This window comes from Pinus tabuliformis, chromosome 3_2 (assembly GCF_031772625.1).
Source record: "Pinus tabuliformis cultivar Carrire ecotype Pingquan chromosome 3_2, CPIR1, whole genome shotgun sequence".
Classification (NCBI taxonomy): Eukaryota; Viridiplantae; Streptophyta; class Pinopsida; order Pinales; family Pinaceae; genus Pinus; species Pinus tabuliformis.
In genome coordinates this window covers 1,077,413,790-1,077,435,250 of record NC_142302.1, presented here as the reverse complement: position 1 = coordinate 1,077,435,250, position 21,461 = coordinate 1,077,413,790, and the positions used below count along the sequence as shown (strand labels likewise).

General features: G+C 42.6%; 1 protein-coding gene across 5 annotated transcripts in view; it reads left to right on the top strand.

The window, feature by feature from the left end:
* LOC149184411 (uncharacterized) overlaps positions 1-21,461 on the top strand; it is a 90,849-nt gene that overhangs the window by 37,508 nt on the left and 31,880 nt on the right. Inside the window, exon 2 of one of the 5 annotated variants that reach the window (XM_089417467.1) lies at positions 8,203-8,294. The exons of the other annotated variants lie outside the window; for them this stretch is intronic. Coding sequence (XP_089273593.1) covers positions 8,203-8,294 — 92 coding nt within the window. The remainder of the gene's footprint in view (positions 1-8,202; positions 8,295-21,461) is intronic. 5 annotated transcript variants of the gene reach the window in all.

Below are 21,461 nucleotides of genomic sequence, written 5' to 3'. Positions count from 1 at the left end.
TCCATCTGCACTCAGGATTTTGTCATATGTTGGTTGAATTTCAATTTTCAATTTTGCAAAATCTTACCATCTTTTAGCAACAACCCAATCTATTGTCAACTGATTAGAACAAGCTAATATGCATCTTTTACCCATCCAAGCTAATGTGAGTTGTTATGAGTTTAGGTTGGTAACTTAAGTTCCTTTTCCAATTGAAGCAAGAAAATGTTATTTTGGTTGCCATTATCAATGACCATATATGCTAGTTTGTGCTTGATTTGACAGTTCTATGTACAAAGAGCTTCCTTGTTGATGGCAAGGCTATCTTTGGGCATTAGCATCAAGTGTGGATCAATATAGTTGGGATTGTTGACATCAACCTCTAAGTCTCCAACCTCTCAATAATGCTTAGAAAGGAAGTATTTTTCCTTTTGGAGCTCTTGGGCCTAAATGTTTGACATTCCTTATTGGAATGGGCAAGCTTCCTATTATAGGTGCCATATTTCTTCTTCCCATAGTGGGTAGAGGATATGGAATTGGTTTCTCCTTTGTTCTACCCAATATTGTTGGGCTGAGTAATTAGTAGAAAGAAAATGAGGACGAAATTCCCTTCATCTAAAAGAATTGAATGGTCTTATGTAACTTGGCTTCAATATTGGAACCAATTTGCATAAAATGCTCTGAGGAGGAAATAGAAGAAACTCTAACTTATTTCTAATACTAGGGAACAACACACAAAAGAATTTGGTGTAGAGGGTATATTTTGGGCCCTTTTAGAATCTACCTTGAGTTGGGAGAGAGATCCATATCTGGCTCTCCATTCCTATAAATATTTGGTCTCCTTGGGTCATTTTGGTCGAAGGAAATATTGAGACTTTAGTTCCAATGTTTCTGGATCAAACATAGGAACAATTTTATGCTAGCCATCAACATCATTGTTGCAGACAGGGGGTTGTTTTATATGGGAAATTAAAGCTACCCGAATATAGTTTGTAGTTAGGAGAACAACCTCCTTTGAAGATCAATTATCATAACTATGAACAATAAGAGAAAAACCTGGAAATGATTCTGCTCACTGTGTAGTAAATCAATTATGGGTTTGCAGAAGTCCTCTTGTATGCCTAGATATTGGTTAGTTCTTCCAATATGACAAGACTATTCATCTTCAATAAGGATGCCTTCAACAAATGGAATGGACATTTCTGCCTTTGTCTCATATGGTTCACAAAATGGCTTGATAATATAATCAACCTTCTTTTCTTCCTCATCAGAGTCCATGTCATATGTAGGATGACTGTCAAAGCATAACATATAGGATCTTGCACTGTCTTGTTCAAACTTAATAGGTAATGTTGATTGGAGATGCACATCATTATGGGTGCCAAAGTTTCTACCATATTCAAAATCACAGATAGGAGTGTTGGTCTCTTGAACCTTAGGGGATCTTCAAGACTTCCCTTCATTAATGAGTGCCTTATTACTCTTATTCTTAGGGAAACTAGAACTATAGTCTGGTCCATTATCTCCATCTACACTCTGGATTTTGTCATATGTTGGTTGAATTTCAATTTTCAATTTTGCAAAATCTTGCCATCTTTTAGAAACAGTTCGATATATTCTCAACTGATTAGCACAAGCTAATGTGCATCTTTTACCATCCAAGATAATGTGAGTTGTGATGAGTTGAGGTTGGTAACTTAAGTTCCTTTTCCAATTGAAGCAAGAAAAGGTTATTTTGGTTGCCATTATCAATGACCATATATGCTAGTTTGTGCTTGATTTGACAGTTCTATGTACAAAGAGCTTCCTTGTTGATGGCAAGGCTATCTTTGGGCATTAGCATCAAGTGTGGATCAATGTAGCGAGGATTGTTGACATCAACCTCTAAGTCTCCAACCTCTCAATAATGCTTAGAAAGGAAGTATTTTTCCTTTTGGAGCTCTTTGGCCTAAATGTTTGACATTCCTCATTGGAATGGGCAAGCTCCATATGATAGGTGCCATATTTCTTCTTCCCACAATGGGTAGAGGATATGGAATTGGTTTCTCCTTTGTTCTACCCAATATTGTTGGGCTGAGTAATTAGTAGAAAGAAAATGAGGACGAAATTCCCTTCATCTAAAAGAATTGAATGGTCTTATGTAACTTGGCTTCAATCTTGGAACCAATTTGCATAAAATGCTCTGAGGAGGAAATAGAAGAAACTCTAACTTATTTCTAATACTAGGGAACAAAACACGAAAGAATTTGGTGTAGAGGGTATATTTTGGGCCCTTTTAGAATCTACCTTGAGTTGGGAGAGAGATCCATATCTGGCTCTCCATTCCTATAAAGATCTGGTCTCCTTGGGTCATTCTGGTCGAAGTAAATATTGAGACTTTAGTTCCAATGTTTCTGGATCAAACATAGGAACAATTTTATGTTGGCCATCAACATCAGTGTTGCGGACAAGGGGTTGTTTTATATGAGAAATTAAAGCTACCCAAATATAATTTGTATTTAGGAGAACCTCCTTTGAAGATCAATTATTATACCTATGAACAATAAGAGAAAAACCTAGAAATGATTCTGCTCACTGTGTAGTTAATCAATTATGGGTTTGAAGAAGTCCTCTTGTATGCCTGGATATTGGTTAGTTCTTCCAATATGACAAGACTATTCATCTTCAATAAGGATTCCTTCAAAAAATGGAATGGACCTTTCTGCCTGTGTCTCATATGGTTCACAAAACGACTTGATAATATGATCAACCTTCTTTTCTTCCTCATCAGAGTCCATGTCATATGTAGGATGATTGTCAAAGCAAAAAAAAGTAGGATCTTGCACTGTTCTGTTCAAACTTAATAGGTAATGCTGATTGGAGATGCACATCATTATGGGTGCCAAAGTTTCTACTATATTCAAAATCACAGATAGGAGCGTTGGTCTCTTGAACCTTAGGGGATCTTTAGGATTTCCCTTCATTAATGAGTGTCTTATTACTATCATTCTCAGGGAAACTAGAACTATATTCTGGTCCATTATCTCCATCTGCACTCAGGATTTTGTCATATGTTGGTTGAATTTCAATTTTCTAGTGTAGAAAAAAGGCATGACATGATACCCCTGTCATCACGTGCTAAGTCTTCTCAGGTGATTGCAAGATTGGTAGAAAGTTGTTTCCTACCCTCCTACTGATATTCCTCCTCTGCATTCAGGACCTTTTCTCACACTATCAATCATTTGGAAATCTGGATTGTTTTCAAGGGGGAATCAAATGAAGAGAAATGTAGCATATCCTTGTCCAAGTGTAGCAAGCCAGCTGAGCAGGCCAAAAAACTTGTTGGAAATTGTTCTTTGTCTTCTTCAACAGGGTGGTCATTAACACTGCGTCAAAATGAGTATTGGCTAGACTACAACATCCCATTGTTTTCACTTCACAATCTGTCTTAGGAATAGACCTCTCTTTATCTCTACCACACTCATCATTGGCATCAAAATGCAACTTAGGTGTTATATTTATGTTTTTCTCAAACTCAGAATGCAATTTTGAGCTGCCAAATGTGTTTGCATGAATGGGAATAGCTTTATTACCTTCACTTAGCCTTCTACATGATCTATTTATATACATGTTTATGAGGGTGTCCTATTATTGTATTCTTCTTTGCTTCATTTTACCCTAGATTTAGCTTTGGAATTTTCTAGGAGTTGCATTTGCATTCCCACATTGTACTTGTACTACTTAGGAGAGGCCCTCGGCACTAGTGAAGTTAGGATAGGCAATCAGAACTCATAGCAGAGGCCTTTGCCCAAATTTGATTGCGTCCCTTCCAGTTTCAAAATATAAAACAAAGTTATTCTCAAGAAGGAAAAACAGAGATGATCGGTAAGCATATTGTTTTTATCCTCCTTTGTTGTTTGGTGTTTGTATTCTGGCCTCTATTTTGCTTATTTTGGAGTACATTTTATATTTTTTTTCCTTAGGAAGCACTTTTCCAATTGAACAGGATTGGGGGAAAAAGGTTGGTAGCATTTCGTAGTAATAAAAATCATTAATTTCATCCCTTTAGAACATACTCTCGAGTTCACTAGCAAAATCCAGGAAAAACTCCTTGTCGTGTGACTAATAACTAGTATGGATGGCAAGAAGTTGCAAATATATTCAGTTTGTCTACAAAACACATCTAGTCAATAGGAAACAAAGTCGTTGTAGAATAGTGACATTAGCAGAAACATTTGTACTTTTCCTTAGTATAGTAAGGTATGTCTTATGGATCTGTTTTGAGAGGTGTTTGCATTTCTATTGAGGATGCAAAGTATTGAGTTCCTGGGAATATGAAAACCATTTAACTCCTAAATTGTGGAAATTTAAAGAAAGAAGACAAAAAAATCCATACAAAAATGAAAGGACAGGAAAAAATGAATAAGCTAAGTTGACAGGTTTGAAATTCAAATTCTAGTTGCTACTAAATTGCTAATAAACTATGTTGCATGGGTACGTCTGGGTGCAGGTATAGTAAGGTGAAAACTTATTGAACAAGGGTTATGGGGGTATGGTAACTTTCATTTATAAAGGTGGAGAACATCAAGGTGCAGGTGTGATGGGTATGGGTACAACTCATTGCAGGATAGAAGTTGTAACCATACTAATAAATAACAACCATAAATTCAGGACTTCAATGTGTTCTTACAAACAAGGTACTGAAGAGTTGTGTGAGTATGGTGAGTGTTTTCTGTCAAACTCAAAACAGTCTAAGACTCTACCAACCAACAAATTTTTAAGATTGTAAATCTGCATGACCTCTAAGATTCCACATTCACAGGTCTATGTTTACAATACCTGGTGCTCTTGGTAATCAGAGGTGAGGGCTTCATGTCCTCAAGGCAATCCTTCTTCTCTTCTCCTTAATATTCCTGTTGTTGTGATCCCTCAAGTGACTATCCAATACAGTGAATCTTTTAATCTTCAACCTAGCCACTAACTTTTTCCCTTGGCTCCATCACAAAATTCGACAAGCTGTCCATCTACAAAAAACTAACCAGCCCTTCAACCAATTGGACTCTAGCTGGTTTGCTGCGGAGGGTGGAATTTCTTGAAGCTGAAAAACCAACGGCTCCATTGAGAAGTAATCGACCTCAAGCAGCTGGTCTCTGTAATGAAAACACAAGAAAATTGCATTTACAGAAATCAATTGAGGATCCCCCTGTGCTCCAAAAAAAATTTCTGAACATTAAAAATCTACAGGAAGAATGAAATTACAGCAGGCTATTTTTAAATAGAAGACAAAAATATAACAGGAAACACATAATTCTTAGGTTGATGTGGTCTGGAAAAGGAGCAACCTCCCCTTATTACTGTGGTCAAAGGGGTGGTACAGGAAAAGTTGAACGAAGAATGCATTGTCAAGCCCAAGAGATCAATCTGAGAGTATGTGGGCTCCCCCCTCCCGTGACTCCTTCGGGTTCCCTATAGCTAGGCACCTCCTTTCTTCATGACACTCTAGATCTAAAGGATCTCATCCTTGAGCACACTTGGATGGGCCCCAACTCCATGCTCTTCCTAGTGACAAGGGAATCCCATGGGCTTACTCCAATGGAACTAGCCAAGATGGGGCTACATCTTGAGGCTTTGGTTTTATCATTTTTCTTATCGAACTCACACTATTGAATTCAAAGCCAACTTCAGATTTGACACAAACAATAAGGGTGAGCTTTCAACATTGTTCTATGCATTGAAGATGACAATGAGAAGGTAGATTATATAGTTTTTCGCAGATTAACTGTTGGTCATCAATTGGAAGTTAGGGTTGTTGCAGGTGAATAATATATCTCTGTTGGCACTTGCGCAATAGGTCATAAATGTCTCCCGTCAGTTTGATCATAGTAGTTTCTCTCATATCTATCGTGAATTGAATGAGAGGGAAAATCATCAATCTAAAGTGGGACTGCTTATGGCTGCTTCACATTATTCTTGTTGCTAAGAGGGTAGACAGGTGGATGGTAGGCTGGATTTTTAAATATGTTGTAGGTTTGAGACTTTCTTTATAATCTGTTTAATCAGTCATTTATATAAGATCAGAACAATTATGATACTGGAGAAGATTTTTTTCTTTTCTTTTGTGAAGTAATGGTCCAAGGTCTGTCTGGTTTGAAGGGTTCCTAAGCCCATTTTTTGGTAGTGCCGAAGGCACCTCAAGAATGTACCTTTGAATTCATCTCAAATAAGAGGTATGTTTTTCCTTAGGTAGAAAACAATTAGACAAAAAGAAACATAATGGTAAGTTGAAGACGACATAGATTAGTGAGCCAATTTCCTGATGGGATAATGATGATGATTGGTATTCTTATGCTATGATACCAAAACAGAAAATCATTCTCATGCACCCATGGTCTTTAGACTCAGCTATGTCGTTACAAGTGATTTTTAATTGTGGTTTAAGTTGTTTCACATGGTGTCTCTGAACGTAGCTTCTATATCCACAATACTTTTCTTTAACCTCATCTACATCACTAGAATCAGATTGCATACTAGAAATGAATAGTGACTCTCAGACAAATTGTTAATTAAGCACCCCATATATTTTACTCTTTTGTATACTTTTTCAACCCCCTATACTGGTAACCTTGGCATTGATAAACTCAGCAAGTTCAACTTGCAGTCTTTTCCTACATTATAACTTAGTGTTGCAGTATTTCATGTCATCTCAACAGAAACCTGAAGCCCACCATGCTTATGAATCTAAGCCTAGTAGTGTTATGGTAGACTAAATGTCTTGCCTTGCCTACTGGACACGCTTCTTCTCAACAATTCTTGATCCTGTAACAACATTGCCTGTTGATATGGCACAAATTCTTCACCTCTAGGAATTAGCCTCAACTAACTGGTTAGACTTCCCAATAGAAGACTTCAAACCATCCCTTTTGCAAGTGCAACCACACTTTGGATGAGACTCTTACAAGATCATTTTTACTTGTCAGATTTGACAAAATCACCCCAAAAACTTACAACCAACGATTGCTGCTCTTTCTCATCCTTGTTTCCTGGGTTATGGAAATGCTACCGTGCCACTTAATGAAGTCATAAATGGAGGCAAATCAATTCAATGGATCGTGGCTCAAGAGCAAAGCATTTGTAATATTGAAACCAAAACATTGGCAATGCATTGGTTTTAGGTCTGGAAAACCCACAATTGTTGTTTGAGATTGAAGTTGATCTCTCACCAATTTTTGCCATCAATGGATCTGTATGATATTTACCTTAGTCATCACCAAGGCATATATATACAACATGTCATGAAAACTTCCATTTCTTCATGTTATCTTACAAGCTATGCTATTGAAAATTTTAAGGGTTTGAATTACTATCTCCCAAATGTCACATGAGCTCCTTGTTACACAGTAATTTGTCACCATTGGTCACCGTCCCTATTACCCCTGTTTCCGTACGTTGGAGGACGCATTCCGGGACCTGTGAGTAGTGACATAGCCTAAAAACACTTGCATTATGTTCCCCTGAGTATGTACTTCATGTTCCCTGAAGACACCTTCTACAAATTATCCCTGAAAAGTGCCCTTTTTCCATTGGCGCGTGTCCACAGTGTCTTACCCGCGCCAATCACTGAGATCCTCAAAAGGGGGTGCGACCATTGGCGCTCTGTCTTAGAACAACACCCGCGCCAACCAAGTTTGGTAATGATTTTTGACAAACGCGCACCCATATGTTTTTTCCCTTCAGATCACGAAGTCTTTTGAGGATAAAATCCATCTGATAGAGGTCGAGAGTCATCATCTATCCTTGACATCTATCCACAGCGGCTTTTCGGAGATAATGCCAATCCACAATGGGTGTCCTGGTGCATTGTATCTTCCTCCCTTCTCCATCTATAAAAGTCTGTCCTCATGCATTAGACAAGCTAGTTTTTGGAGTAATGCTAGTTGTGATTATGCTTGTCTTGAGTGATAGTAAGAGTCTTGAAGCATAGGGAGGTTATGCTGCCGGAAGTCTGAGAGAGAGGAGGTCTATTGCAAGACATACATAGCTGCTCGCCCAGCCAGAGGATAGGTTCAACGTCAGAACCTTGGTTGTATCTTTCTCTGCTTATTATTCATTAATAAACGACTACTGTTATGGTTCCAATCTCATTGTTCATCATGATAATGTTTGATTTATTTCCTTTCTGACTGAAATATAGTTGTATTTTAGTGGATTTTATGCTTGTTCTCGTTTCGTTCTTTGCATGTGCAGGTATCCATACGCGGGGATCGCAAGGATTGTGACCTGCCGGAGCAAGGGAACGGGAGTATCAACTCTTCTTCGACATTAGCGTTGGACTCCAGGTTGGTTCTCGTAATCCACTTTTAATATGCAACTAGGAACTTGCATAGTAGCGTGATTTGATTGTTGCTAGTCCCATTTTGGGCTAGTGGGATCGCCTCTGTCCGCAGAGGGGATTTACCTCTCCAACAATTTGGCGACTCCACTGGGGAGGAGCTATTTGTTGTTTGATTCATAAACCTTGGACGGAGTCTGAAGCACGGCCAGGCAGCCTTTGAAACGCTATTGCTTTGCATTAGCGGAGTAGATCAATGCCACTTCAGTCGATCTCCGGTTTGGTTTATGAACCGAACGGCTTGGAGTTTGTCTTGCATGTTAGTTTTCTCTTGCCTGCTTGTATAAATGAGCTTTCTGGGTCAGCTTTAAAGCTGTTTCTCGCTGTTAGACCTGTCTGAGTACTGTTGACCAGACCCTGGACTGTTGTATTTATTTTTTGGGCCAGCAAATGCCATTGGCGCGTTTTTTCCTCTGACAGTCGCGCCAGTTGGCGCATGTTGCACAACAGCAACTTGCGCCAATCCCTGAATAGCGCAAGTTGCAGGCTGACAGTCACGCCAGCCCTGTGAATTTCGCCAGTGTGTTTGTTGAAAGCTCTTTAAACTCAGATTTTTGTCTTTATATATCTTTTGCAGCTTCTGGAAGTGTGTTGGACCTCTGTTTGACTGGTTGTTACCTTTATCCTTCAGTTGTTTGCTTATTTCTATCGATTTTGTATCCCAGCCCTAGAGCATCTAGTGGCTTTGCATGTCGAGCCTTCTGTGGGAAGTTTTGGTTTGATTATCCAGTCAACTTTTTGGTTGTTTTCCGCACCTGTCTAGTAGTTGTTAAAGCTTGTTATTCTGTGCTTCGGTCAATTCACTTCTAGCTTGTTTGGATTTTGCTTGACTTCATTTGAACTTAGATCACATGGTTCATTGAAGGTCTGTGCGCTTTTCGTTGTTTTGACAGTTCATCTTGGTATTTCAGATTTGGTTCTCTTTGCATGGAGTGAATTTTGTTTGTTTATGCTTGTTAATATCTCTTGAAATTTGTTTAAATGCATTATGCCATTTTAAAAAGAGAAAAAACAAAAGATCTTTTTGCATTCTATTAGTTAGCATTTATTGTTATTTGTTGCTTTTAAAAAGAAAAGAAAAGAAAAAGTTTCATTTCTTGTTATTAGCTGCATTAGGATCTTTGTTGTTTGTTTATTGTTCATTTTGTTTGTTTGAAAATCTCAACTCTCCTGTAGTTAGAATTCATTGAACGAAATGATATAATTTTGGCATATAGTGTGCATTTAGGAAGTTTTGAGATATCACATACGGTAGGACCAAAAAACTGAAACTTAATTGAAGATCAACTGTAAAATAAACCGAATGAACCTAACAACGCATTGGAACCTAACGCACATATTCTAGAGGTCTAGGCTAGAGACGTGTTCCGGCGTCGTAAAACCTGGTAACTATTGCCTCGCTGATGGTTGGGTGATTCCTCCTGAGAGACAATAAGTACCAGTACGGACTGAGCTCCCACGTACCGTCGCGTATATACGGGAGACCCCACTAGGCTATCATCCTTTATCCATAGGAAGCCGAGTCTGCCGCCTTACAAGCCGTAATGCACTGAACACAGCATTCGGGAAGATTGACTGCAGTACGGGAAGTCCTTGGTTTTCATCTGATTGCCAAGGTGTATAAGCAGTTTTACGGATTGTTTGGTAAACCTTTTGCCTAGAGTCTCCAGAGTAGTCACTTTTGATCCTTTTCGGACTCCTTAAAAGAAAAGGTGCCTGTGAGCGTCTTGTCACTTCGTGCTCATTAAACATTCGAAGGAGACTAGAGTCATCTTTTGTCCTTTTCTCGACTCTTAAAACATGAAAAGGTCAAGTTGTGTCTTTGTGTCCTAAAATTTATTCGGCTACGATAACATTTACCTAATTAGATTTTGTTTGCGTTAGTTTGAGTAGGGGTTTTGTCTCGGTAGATTCCTTAGGTTTTGTGAAGTTTCATCCTGGCGGAATTACCAATTTCGTCTTCTGCCGAGATACCGGTTGTGAGTCTTCCTGTGGTTCTGAGTATACAACCACTTAGTTCTCGTGCCCCAGGCGACGAGACTTACCAGTTTCATTGGAACCCTACTTGGGAACCTTCTGAGGACGGTGTCCCTTTTTGGGACTATACTTCTCCTCGTGTTTCAGTCCCACCTTCTTCCTCTGAAATGGAAGATTTATCCCCTACAACGACTGATGAGTCTGTTGCGACGTGCGGTGAAATTCCCACCGCAACGGACCCTATATTTGTCAGTACCAGTCCCACTACTGCAAACCTACCACCAGGCTATAAAGCTTTAAGGGATACTATGCCCTCTGGAACTCCTTTCACGGGTTCTATTTGGTCACCACTCACTTTTCCTACTACGGAGCCTTTTACTCCGCAAAGTCGCAGTACATCTGTTACCTCAATCACAACCGCTCCAACGGTCTGTGCAGCCTCTTCGACTCCTATTTTTAGTCGCCCTTCGGCTTCCTTATTCAGAGTCTTTGATCCCATGTCAAATGTCCCAATACAGGGGCCATACGATCCGTATTTGTCGTCTCAACCGGTTGTTGAGGTATCAGTTCCATTGTCAATTGATTGGGGCTCCACCTCTTTTCATGGTGGTCAAGTTTCATCTGCACAATCTCCAAGACAACCTCCTCAAGACCAACAAGGGCAATCCTTCCATGGAAACCCTTTCGCTTCTGGTGGTCCATTTTTCTCTTCTTATGTTCAACCTTCTGGTAACTCAGGTCAGTCTTCTGTTCAACAAGCCCAACCTGGTATCCAGCAAGGTTATCCTACTGGACAAATTGGTCAATCAACTGTTAACCCAAACCAACCCAATGTCCAGTATGGTTCAATATCTGGACAAGCTGTTCAACCACAGGGACAGCCTACCGTCCAGTATAGTCAACCTTCTGGGCAAGTCGGTCAGCCTCAAATCCAATCAGGCCAACCAACTGCCCAGCCCACTCAGCCATCTGGTTCGTTAGGACAACCTTCAATTGTGCAACAACAACAACTCCATTCCCAGCAGGTACAACCTTCTGGGCAGGGAGGTCAACCCCAATATCAACAAGGTTATCCTTCCGGCCAGATAGCCCAACCTACAGGACATCTTTCTGGTACTGCTCAACCTGGTTTTTCGCCCCAGGCTGGACCCCAGCCCCCGTCTGGTTTTCAAATGCAAGCTGGGGTTCCATCCCAACCACTCTATCAACCTCCGCCTACTCCTCAAACTCAGTTTGGAGTCCAGCCACCCTATGGTTACCAGCAACCTCAAGGGCAACCTTTGTTTGCCCCGTACCAAAATTACCAACAACTGCAGACGAATCCTTATTATTCGCAACCATATGGTGCTTCTGCAGGACCGATTGGTAATCCATGGAGCGCTGGGGGGCAAAACCCAAATCCTTACGGACAAAACCCTATGGGGCCAAATCCGTCCGGACCAAGCCCTTGGGGGCAACCGCCAGTTGGTTGGAACCCTGGTGCTCCATCCCAACAGCAGCCCCAGATGTCCTTTAATCCTCAATTACCTTTCTTAGCAACTTTAGAATTACCGGATGTGTCTAAATTGACCAATGATCCTATTCTACATAATCCATATTGGCCTCCGGTTCCAACAAAAATTCCCGGTGACTGTCCAAAATTCGATGGTAAGCCTAATGAGGATCCACAAGCTCATGTCATGACTTATCACCTATGGTGCTCATCCAATTCATGGCTTGATGATTCAATTCAGCTTCGCCTTTTTCAAAGGACTCTCACCGGCTCTGTCGCTAAGTGGTATATTGAGCTCAATCGCGGATCCTTTCAGGATTTTAACTCCTTGGCTATGGCATTCCTCACTCATTTTCAGTTGCCCGTTCGATATGAAACGGGTACACACCTCCTCACATCCTTAAGACAAACGACGGCTACGCATATCTCTGATCATATCCATGAATGGAGACGGCGTAGACGTATGATCAAATTTTGGATTCCCGACCAGCTTCTTACCGATTGGTTTACGACTTCGTTCGTTCCTCCAATAGCTCGGGACATCGCCATGGGAGCGTGTGTTACTGAAGAGCAAGCTATCGCGCGAGCTCAGTACCTTGACTTGGTTTATTCTCAGTCAGGTACATTGTATGATTATCTGCCTGATGCCCCTAGACCAGGAACATCCAAAGCCCCGCCAACACCAACTGTTGACGGTATCATTGGAACTGTTAGTTCATCCTCAAAGAAAAATTCCGCGAATACTGGGAAGCAAAAACCACCCGTGTCGAATGAACCCACTTCTCAGGTAATACCCACTTCGAATGTTACTTCCGAGGTCAATGCCGTCCAATCCACCACGGCAGACAAAGCCTCGAAAGCAAAGAAGAAAGGGAAAGCGAAGAATAAGCCAGATCAACCTAAGCAGGAAGCCCCTAAACCTCCGCCCGAGGACGGTGCCAAGCGCAAACCCAAGTATCCTTGTCTTATCTGTGATGAGGATCACTATACGAAGGACTACCCGAGGTGGTCCGAAATTAGTCGTTTGTTGAAAGGCACTCCCGGGACTCCTGCGGTGCTTAAAGAACCCTTTCCCTCACAACAAACTCAAAAAACTCAAATGGTGGCTGACCCATCTCAGCCTCCCTCTTCCTTCGGTTCTCAAGTGTTTATGGCCGGAACGATACCTATCAATATCAGTACTCGAACAAAATATTATCCGCCATCTACCGGGAAGGAGCCTGAGATACCCTCTAGTGCTCCTCCGTTCAGTTCGGGTCCTCTCCACATTGAGAGACCTACAACTGAGACGCCTCTTCGACCCCCTCCAAAAGGAGTACTCCGGAAATCTTCTTACAACCCAAATTCTCGTGCTGCACAGCACTACAATATCGTTGAGGACTTAGCACAGACTCCGTCGACTATGTCCGCTTTAGAAGTTCTCCAGAGCTGCCCTTCTCAGAGGAAGTCCTTGCTATCCGCTATTGGTGGCATAGACCCGGCAGATTCGGATTTAATTACTTTTGACTTGGAACGCCATACCCAGAGACTGCCTCCTCAAATCGCATTCCTTATACAGGTTATCATTGACTCCAAAACGATTCATCGTACAGTCATCGATGAAGGTGCTTCAACTTGCATCATGTCTGTCGCCTGTTGGAAAGCTATTGGATCTCCTACGCTGAGTCAGTCTCCCACAACCTTGGAAGCCTTTGATGGAAGAGCCTCTCGTCCTTATGGTATACTCCAACGTTTGCCCATCACTTTAGAAGGGAAGACGGTCGAAATGGAAGTTGAAGTCGTTGATGCTACTCTTACCTACAACCTCCTTCTCGGACGTAGCTGGATCTACGCGATGAAAGCTGTTGCTTCATCTTTGTTTCGTATCATCCGTTTCCCTCATCAAGGGAAGATTGTTACCGTAGACCAGCTATCTTTCTTCGCTTCTTCTTCTGAAGGTAACATCCCTTTTGTGGAGCATACCTCGAAATTATCTGAGAGTTTGGGAGCCGGACTTTTCAAAGATCCCGCCCTTATGGGTGTTTTTCCGCTCCCACCTCCTAACGTCGCCTCTGTTAATATGATCACTACTTGTTCTGATCCGTGGATCATTCCTCCCACCGACCAAGTAGATTCTTGGGGCGACAAGATGCCGTTGAGTCCTGCCGAACTCAACTACGTTGAAATTATTGCTGCATCGGCTCCCTCTTCCGAACTTGCTCTTTCGAGCACGGTTCTCCATTCATTCGATCCATCCTCAGGGCTTGTAGATGAGGCTTCTTCGGATCCTTTGCAAGAAACATTCTCGTCCGATGAAGCCATTATTGAGACTATGTCTCTCGAGGAACTTCCTTGGCATGATTCTCACCATCGTTCCTCGTTTCTCCCTGCACCTCAGGATATTCTCACTTGCCTTGAGCGGTTTGCTCCTTGTCTCCCACTGCAAACACCTGTTCAGATTTATCAGGTGTCTTCTGAAGGGAATATGGCAAATATTACGCAAACCCAGCCCATCGACATCTCTGTCAAACCAGGGGTTGTCGAGCATCTTCATATTGGAGTCACTTGTACTCCCGAGGAGATTCAACTTTATTCCAACCTCTTTCACGAATTTCGTGACATTTTTGCATGGTCCTACGAAGAAATGCCCGGCATTGATCCTAGCATAGTGGTGCATGAGATAATCACGTACCCAGGTGCTAAGCCTGTTCGTCAACGTTTACGCCCCATACACCCTCGAAAGGCTGCAACGATTAAGGCCGAGGTAGAGAAGCTTCTTAAAGCCGGTTTTATTTATCCTATTCCGCTCACAGATTGGGTTTCCAATATCGTACCTGTGACTAAAAAACAGGGTACAATCCGCGTTTGTGTTGATTATCGTGATATAAATCGAGCCTGTCCTAAAGATAATTTTCCCACACCATTCATTGATCAAATTATTGACGAGTGTGCCGGAAGTGAAATGTATTCTTTCATGGACGGTTTTTCTGGCTATAACCAGATCAATATTGCTCCCGCTGATCAACACAAAACTGCCTTTATCTGCCCATGGGGCACTTTTGCCTATAAGAAGCTCCCTTTCGGTCTTAAAAATGCCGGTGCTACCTTCCAGCGTGCAATGTCCTATGCGTTCCATGACATTCGACACATTGTACAGCCTTACCTGGATGATCTCCCTGCTCATTCAGCTAAACGTCAGGACCACCCTAAGCACCTTCGCGAAATTTTTCTTCGCTGTCGATACTACCGAATCAGGCTTAATCCTCACAAATGTGTCTTCTGCGTTGAATCTGGCCGACTTCTCGGGTTTGTCGTTTCCCAAAAGGGCATCCGTTTGGATCCCCTTAAAGTCGAGGCTATAGTGAATCTTCCTCCCCCTGCTTCTTTGCAGCAATTGCAAAGTTTGCAGGGTAAAGCCAATTTTTTACGTCGTTTCGTTCCAAACTATGCCGAGGTGGCCAAAGGTTTTACACGATTACTAAAGCGCGATGTCCCTTTTCATTGGGATACCACAGCTCAGGAATCTTTTGAGCGTCTCAAGGGCCTCCTTGTTTCTGCTCCATTGCTCCGTCCTCCCAATTATTATCGCGACTACACCTTGTATTTGGCTGCCGCCGACACCACTATCGGCATGGTTCTTGTCCAAACTGATGATGATGACACTGAGCATGTTATCTATTATCTCAGCCGCAACCTTTTAGACACGGAAACTCGATATGCTTATGTCGAGAAGTTGGCATTGGCCGTCGTTTGTGCTGTCCAACGCTTCCGTCATTATATTCTGTTGCGTACTACTACTATGATTTCTGATTGCAACCCCATGACGTATATATTGTCACGCCAGTTGCTGGGGGGCAAGTACTCAAAGTGGATTGTTATCCTCCAAGAGTTTGACTTGGAATTTACCACTGCCAAGTCCAAGAAATCCCTTGTATTTGCTGAGTTAATTTGCTCTTTGCCGTCTTCTTCCCCGACCTCTCACCTCGAGGATCAAATTCCGGATGAGACCCTATTCCTCATTAACACCCTCGATCCATGGTACGGAGATATAATCATATATCTGCAAACGTCCTCCTTTCGCCCGGGCGTGTCCAAAGACGCTCGGCGAAGGATTCGTCATCAATCTCAACCATACCGTATCATTGGCGATACATTATATCGTCTTGGCGCCGACTCTGTTCTCTGCCGTTGTCTTACTCTCGAGGAAGCTGAGCGGGTCTTGAATGACTGCCACTCTGGTGCCTGTGGCGGTCACATGTCCGGATATGCTACTGCCAAAAAAATCCTCCTTGCTGGTTACTTTTGGCCCTCTATCTTTAAAGATTGCATCCTTGCCGTCCGCTCTTGTCATGAGTGCCAGATATACCAACGGAAGATGCGAGCGCCTCCTGCTCCGTTGCACCCTGTTGTCGCCGTCGGCCCTTTTGCCAAATGGGGCATTGATTATATGACCTGTAACCCTCGCTCGGCCGGGGGGCATGGGTTTATTATCGTTGCCGTCGATTACTTTACTAAATGGGCCGAGGCGATGCCTACATTAACTGAAGACGGTCACACAGCGACGCAATTTTTATTTAATCATGTTATTTCGCGATTCAGTGTCCCTCAAGCCATCGTTACTGATCACGGGAAGCATTTCCGTAATCATATGATGTCGGAATTAACAACCCAACTAGGCTTGCAGCACGATAGTTCAACTCCGTACTACCCTCAGTCCAATGGCCAAGTTGAAGCTATCAATAAGGTTTTGGTTACAATGCTTCAACGTACCGTTGGCATGCATAAGTCTAACTGGCATTTGATGTTGTTCCCTGCCTTGTGGGCTTAACGAACCTCTGTGAAGGATGCCACTGGTTTCACTCCATTTCAGCTAGTTTATGGACTAGAGGCTACCCTTCCGATTGAATGTGAAATCCCTTCATTAAAATTAGCTGTCGAGCTACTTCCCAACACCACTCCGTTAGAAGAATGCCTTCTTTACTTGGAACGGCTGGATGAAACTCGTCGCCTGGCCTCCTTGGCCATCGAAACACAAAAGAAGCGAGTCAAGACTCACTTCGATCAGACCGTCCGTCCACGTTCTTTTGTTGAGGGAGATTTAGTCCTGCTCTATGATCAGGCAAAAGATAAGCTAGGAGCAGGAAAGCTCGAGTCTATGTGGCTAGGCCCTTACATTGTCAAGAAAGTTCTGCAGAAAGGGGCCTATGAGCTGATTGATTATGAAGGAAACCCTCTTGGGAAGCCCCGAAATGGGCTTTATCTGAAAAAGTACTATGCGTGATGCTGGTACGTTTTATTTTGTACATACATGTACTCTAGCTAGTGTGTTGTGTGTGTGTGTGTGTGTCAGTTTTAAGGCGTAATTGCCACTTATTGTGTTTTTCGCTTCTTGTGCAGATGTCGAATACACCTTATGTTGGTTTCGCTGATGGTGCCTACCGCAGTACTCGCAACTTGTCCTCTGCGGCGTGGGTGATCTACGATCCTCATGGCGAGCTGATAGATTGTCAGGGTGTGTGTTTGGGTCGTACTACTAACAATGTCGCTAAATACTGTGCTGTAATCGAGCTACTTGCTGAAGCAATTAATCGCGGCATTCGTGCATTGGTAGTGAACCTGGACTCTCAACTTGTCGTCCACTAGCTCAACGGGCAATATTCCGTCAGAGACCATCGTATCCTAAGGTTGTATTTACGTGTGAGATTGTTAGAAAGGAACTTTGATTTTATCACATATCAACATATTCCACGACAATTAAACACATTATCTGATGCATTGGCCAATCATGTATTAGATAGACATTTGCATAATTTGTAACTAAAACATTATACAAGTAAGCACACGAAAAACACAATAATAAACCATAGGCATATGTATATATATACGGGTGTGTCATAATGTTTGCGCCCCGCGCATTATATAATCCAAAAAATAATACATGTCCAAAACTCATACAGTCGCTGACAACATGTCCCTCAAAAACATGCAAAAATGAAACCTAGGCGTCTAATCACGGTGATGCTCATGATAGCATGTCACCGCTCGCACCAAACGTCTCAACAGATGATGGACGCAAGTAGATACTCCCACCGTGTGCCTCTGGTACGCTCTAGGCACGTCTGCCAATCTGGCATAATCTGGAATCCCTCGAGTAAGTGCCTCAAGGTTCTGTACTAGATCGTCACCCGCATCACCCTCTGCCCGAGGGTCGGCTGCAGGTTGTGCTCTCCGTGCGTTATGAGGCAAGTCAGCTGGTCACTCTGCACCAACATCTGCTTACATTTATATATAGCTGTTGTCAGAGACAGGCATGTATTGCAAAAAAAAAAAAAAAAAAAAAAAAAAAAAAAACTTAAATACATAAAAACATCAAAACACAAAGAGTTCTTACCTAGCTCCTCGTCCCAGTCCTCTCCTGCAGGCAATGGGAGATCTGGATCTCCAGTAAAATCCGTGCCCGCATAGGGCCAGTCCTCGATGACAATCATCTGGTGACGAAGCCAGATAAAGAACTCGGGCCTCCAGGCCATCTGCTGGCCCCTTCCTCCTCTGGGCATGAGTTCTGCCCATCGATTCAATCTCGGCTCCCGTGGCACTGGATCTGCCACTATACCCCCCTGTACCCGGAATATCAGCAGTCGCTCCAGGAAGAAAGTTACTACGATAGATCCGTAGCCGAACTGTTTGTTCCCATCACGCTTACACTTGGTAAGCTGCCTTTTGATGTTTGTCGTCACTGCCGTGGCCCAATCAAACAGTGTAGGTTGGAGACACTCAGTTGCCAGCAGCAAATGATTTTTGCTGGCCTCGTGGGGCGCCTGTACCCCAGCTGTCCGTGTAATAGTGAATAAAATCACTCGTAGCACCAGGTCGGGAACCGTGATAATGTCTACTTTGGCACTGTTTGATCCAAACTGTGCCCCAGGACAAACTCTCTCCATCACCTCTCCCATCTTCTCCCCGGAAGGCTTGCTACCAGTCAAGATGGGCCGTGCACCTCGCCGCGATAGACCAGTGATAAAGTAGACATCAGAAACGTCTAACTCCAATGTCTGGTCTTTCAGGCGAAATACCTGATCCTCCGTATCCCAAGCATCCACGATGAATCATAGTAACTCAGGTTGTGCACGTAAGTATGAGGTGAGGAAGAACTTTTTCAAGCCACAGTCTCTCAGAGCATCCATGCATGCATCATCCTCCATTGCCATGGCATCTACGGCATCATGCTCTCTTTCTCTCCATTCTATAGCCATTCTGACGAATCCCTGCAACCACAAAGTCGAAATTTTCATCATTAGATCATTGGTGAAATCAAAACTGAGGAAAATTTGCAATTTCAACGGTCAAATATGCGGGAAATTTAGGTCGCGCGATTGGCGCGACTGTTTCTAAAACAGTCGTGCCAAGGTCGCGACCCCTTTGGGCAGAAAATCCCATTGGCGCGATCCCGAGCGGGAAACTCGCGCCAATGGCGCAACCCTATGAAATTGCAAATCCTCTGGCAGGGGACTAATCTATGGATGAAAATCTAAAAAAATGGAATGAAAACAAAGCTAAGGATGAGGCCTCTTACCTATTTCAGACGGCGGCTCGAATGATCTCCTGGATTGATCGCAATCAGCAGTTGAAGTTTGCACCCAAAACCCTCCAATGGTAAACTCACAAGGTAAAAAGTGAAAAGTAAATTTATTTTTTACCATTTCACTATTTATAGCATTTTTTGACCTAAAAATACATTAGAAATGATATTTTTCGAGTATTTTTGGAATATTTTTATGTCAAAGTGGGTTTTACACTGTTTTTGTATGATGACAGGGGTTGGTGCAACTCAAAGCAATGAAACGAGCTCTTTTTCGACTTTTTCAAGCTCGGTGAAACATGAGAAAAGATTACTTTAAGGTTCGCTTTCAGCTCTTTTCTGACCGTTTAAAGAAGAAAAGATTGCCGAGTTACTCCTCTTGACTCGTTAAACGTTAATAAGAGGCGGTCATTTTAAGTTCTTTTTATCGACCGTTAAAACATAAGAAGATTACCGGGTTTTTGTCGTTTCAAACTCGTTAATGGTTACGAAACGACGTGGTTTTGATCGCTTTTTTATTTTTTCAGGTCGAAATCACTATTTATGAAAAGTACTCCTCGATCGTAATGGTCGGGCGGTTCTTTCGGGCATTATTTTATACTTTTTTGGGCCCGAGAGACACAACTTTACGAAAAAGGACACCCCTGGAGTTTCCTTTTCTGCTGTCATTTCAAACTCTCTAAACATGAAAAGATGCCGAGTTCTTCCTTTGTCAGACTCGTTAAAACCTGATGACATCGGATTTTGTCGAAATGACGTACCACAAGCATATGTTATCCCCATCAAGCTTGTTAAAAATAATTGGGGTACTCGCCAGAAATGGCGGGGGAAAAAAGGAACCATAATTACCGTCGTGTCGGCAGTATGTTTCTCTTGAACATGGCACTTCTCTGCTTTCGTGTATGGGTGGGGATATCTCATATCATATTTTTCACTTGCCTCCGTGGATTTGGGTACTCCTGTTTGACCTCTCATCTGCTCATTGCCTCGTCATCATGACCTCTGATACATTGATGTCAAATACTGCCAATTCCACTGTCGTGCCGCCGATATGTTCAAGAGAAGTTGACCTCTGCAAAGAAACAACCTCCCTTTGATAGCTCGCACAATCTTGTTTCACAACATTATCTCTGTCTCGTGTCGATGATGTGGGAAACATTATGGCCCACCTTCGATCAAGGTCACTTCCTGTCGACTTCAGCTCATTATCCAGGAAGCTGATCTAGAGACTCCCTTCCGGTGCCTTGGAGCCTGCATGCCTCAATGGCAGGTTCTTCGTGTTCGACGTGAGGTTTTCATCATTGGCCTCCGATTGAATGATTCTACGGGTGTTCGACGTCAGATCACTAATTCGCACGCCGTAGATTGTACCTATAGTACCTTGAGGGCCATTGTCATTATTGGTGGTACCTCTCGCGTCTGTTAACAGTTTTCAATATTGACTGGTAATCAGACGATGTTCATGCATGTTTGACTTCAGCTCATATATTCGCATGCTTGAACTTGTACTTTTGTTCGGGTCGAGATGGAGCGCAAGACCCTGGATTGTGTCTGTTGTAATCCAGGCGTGATTCTTGATACATGACTCATTCACTGGATGGCTGCGACCATACCTGAGTCAATTCATTGATCCTAACCAGATGGCTTCGTCCATACTATGGATCTAGATTATTATGTACTCTCTTATGGATGGCTGTGACCATACCACATACATCATGTATTTGAGCTATCAGTTGTATCTCTCGATGCAGATTCTCGGCGGCAGCTACATGTGTTCTTGTAAAGCATTTCACCCCTCTCTCTCTCTCGGGCCTCATGCTTTAGGGGGCATCTGTTACACAGTAATTTGTCACCATTGGTCACCGTCCCTATTACCCCTGTTTCCGTACGTTGGAGGACGCATTCCAGGACCTGTGAGCAGTGACATAGCCTAAAAACACTTGCATTATGTTCCCCTGAGTATATACTTCATGTTCCCTGAAGACACCTTCTGCAAATTATCCCTGAAAAGTGCCCTTTTTCCATTGGCGTGTGTCCACAGTGTCTTACCCACGCCAATCACTGAGATCCTCACAAGGGGGTGCGAC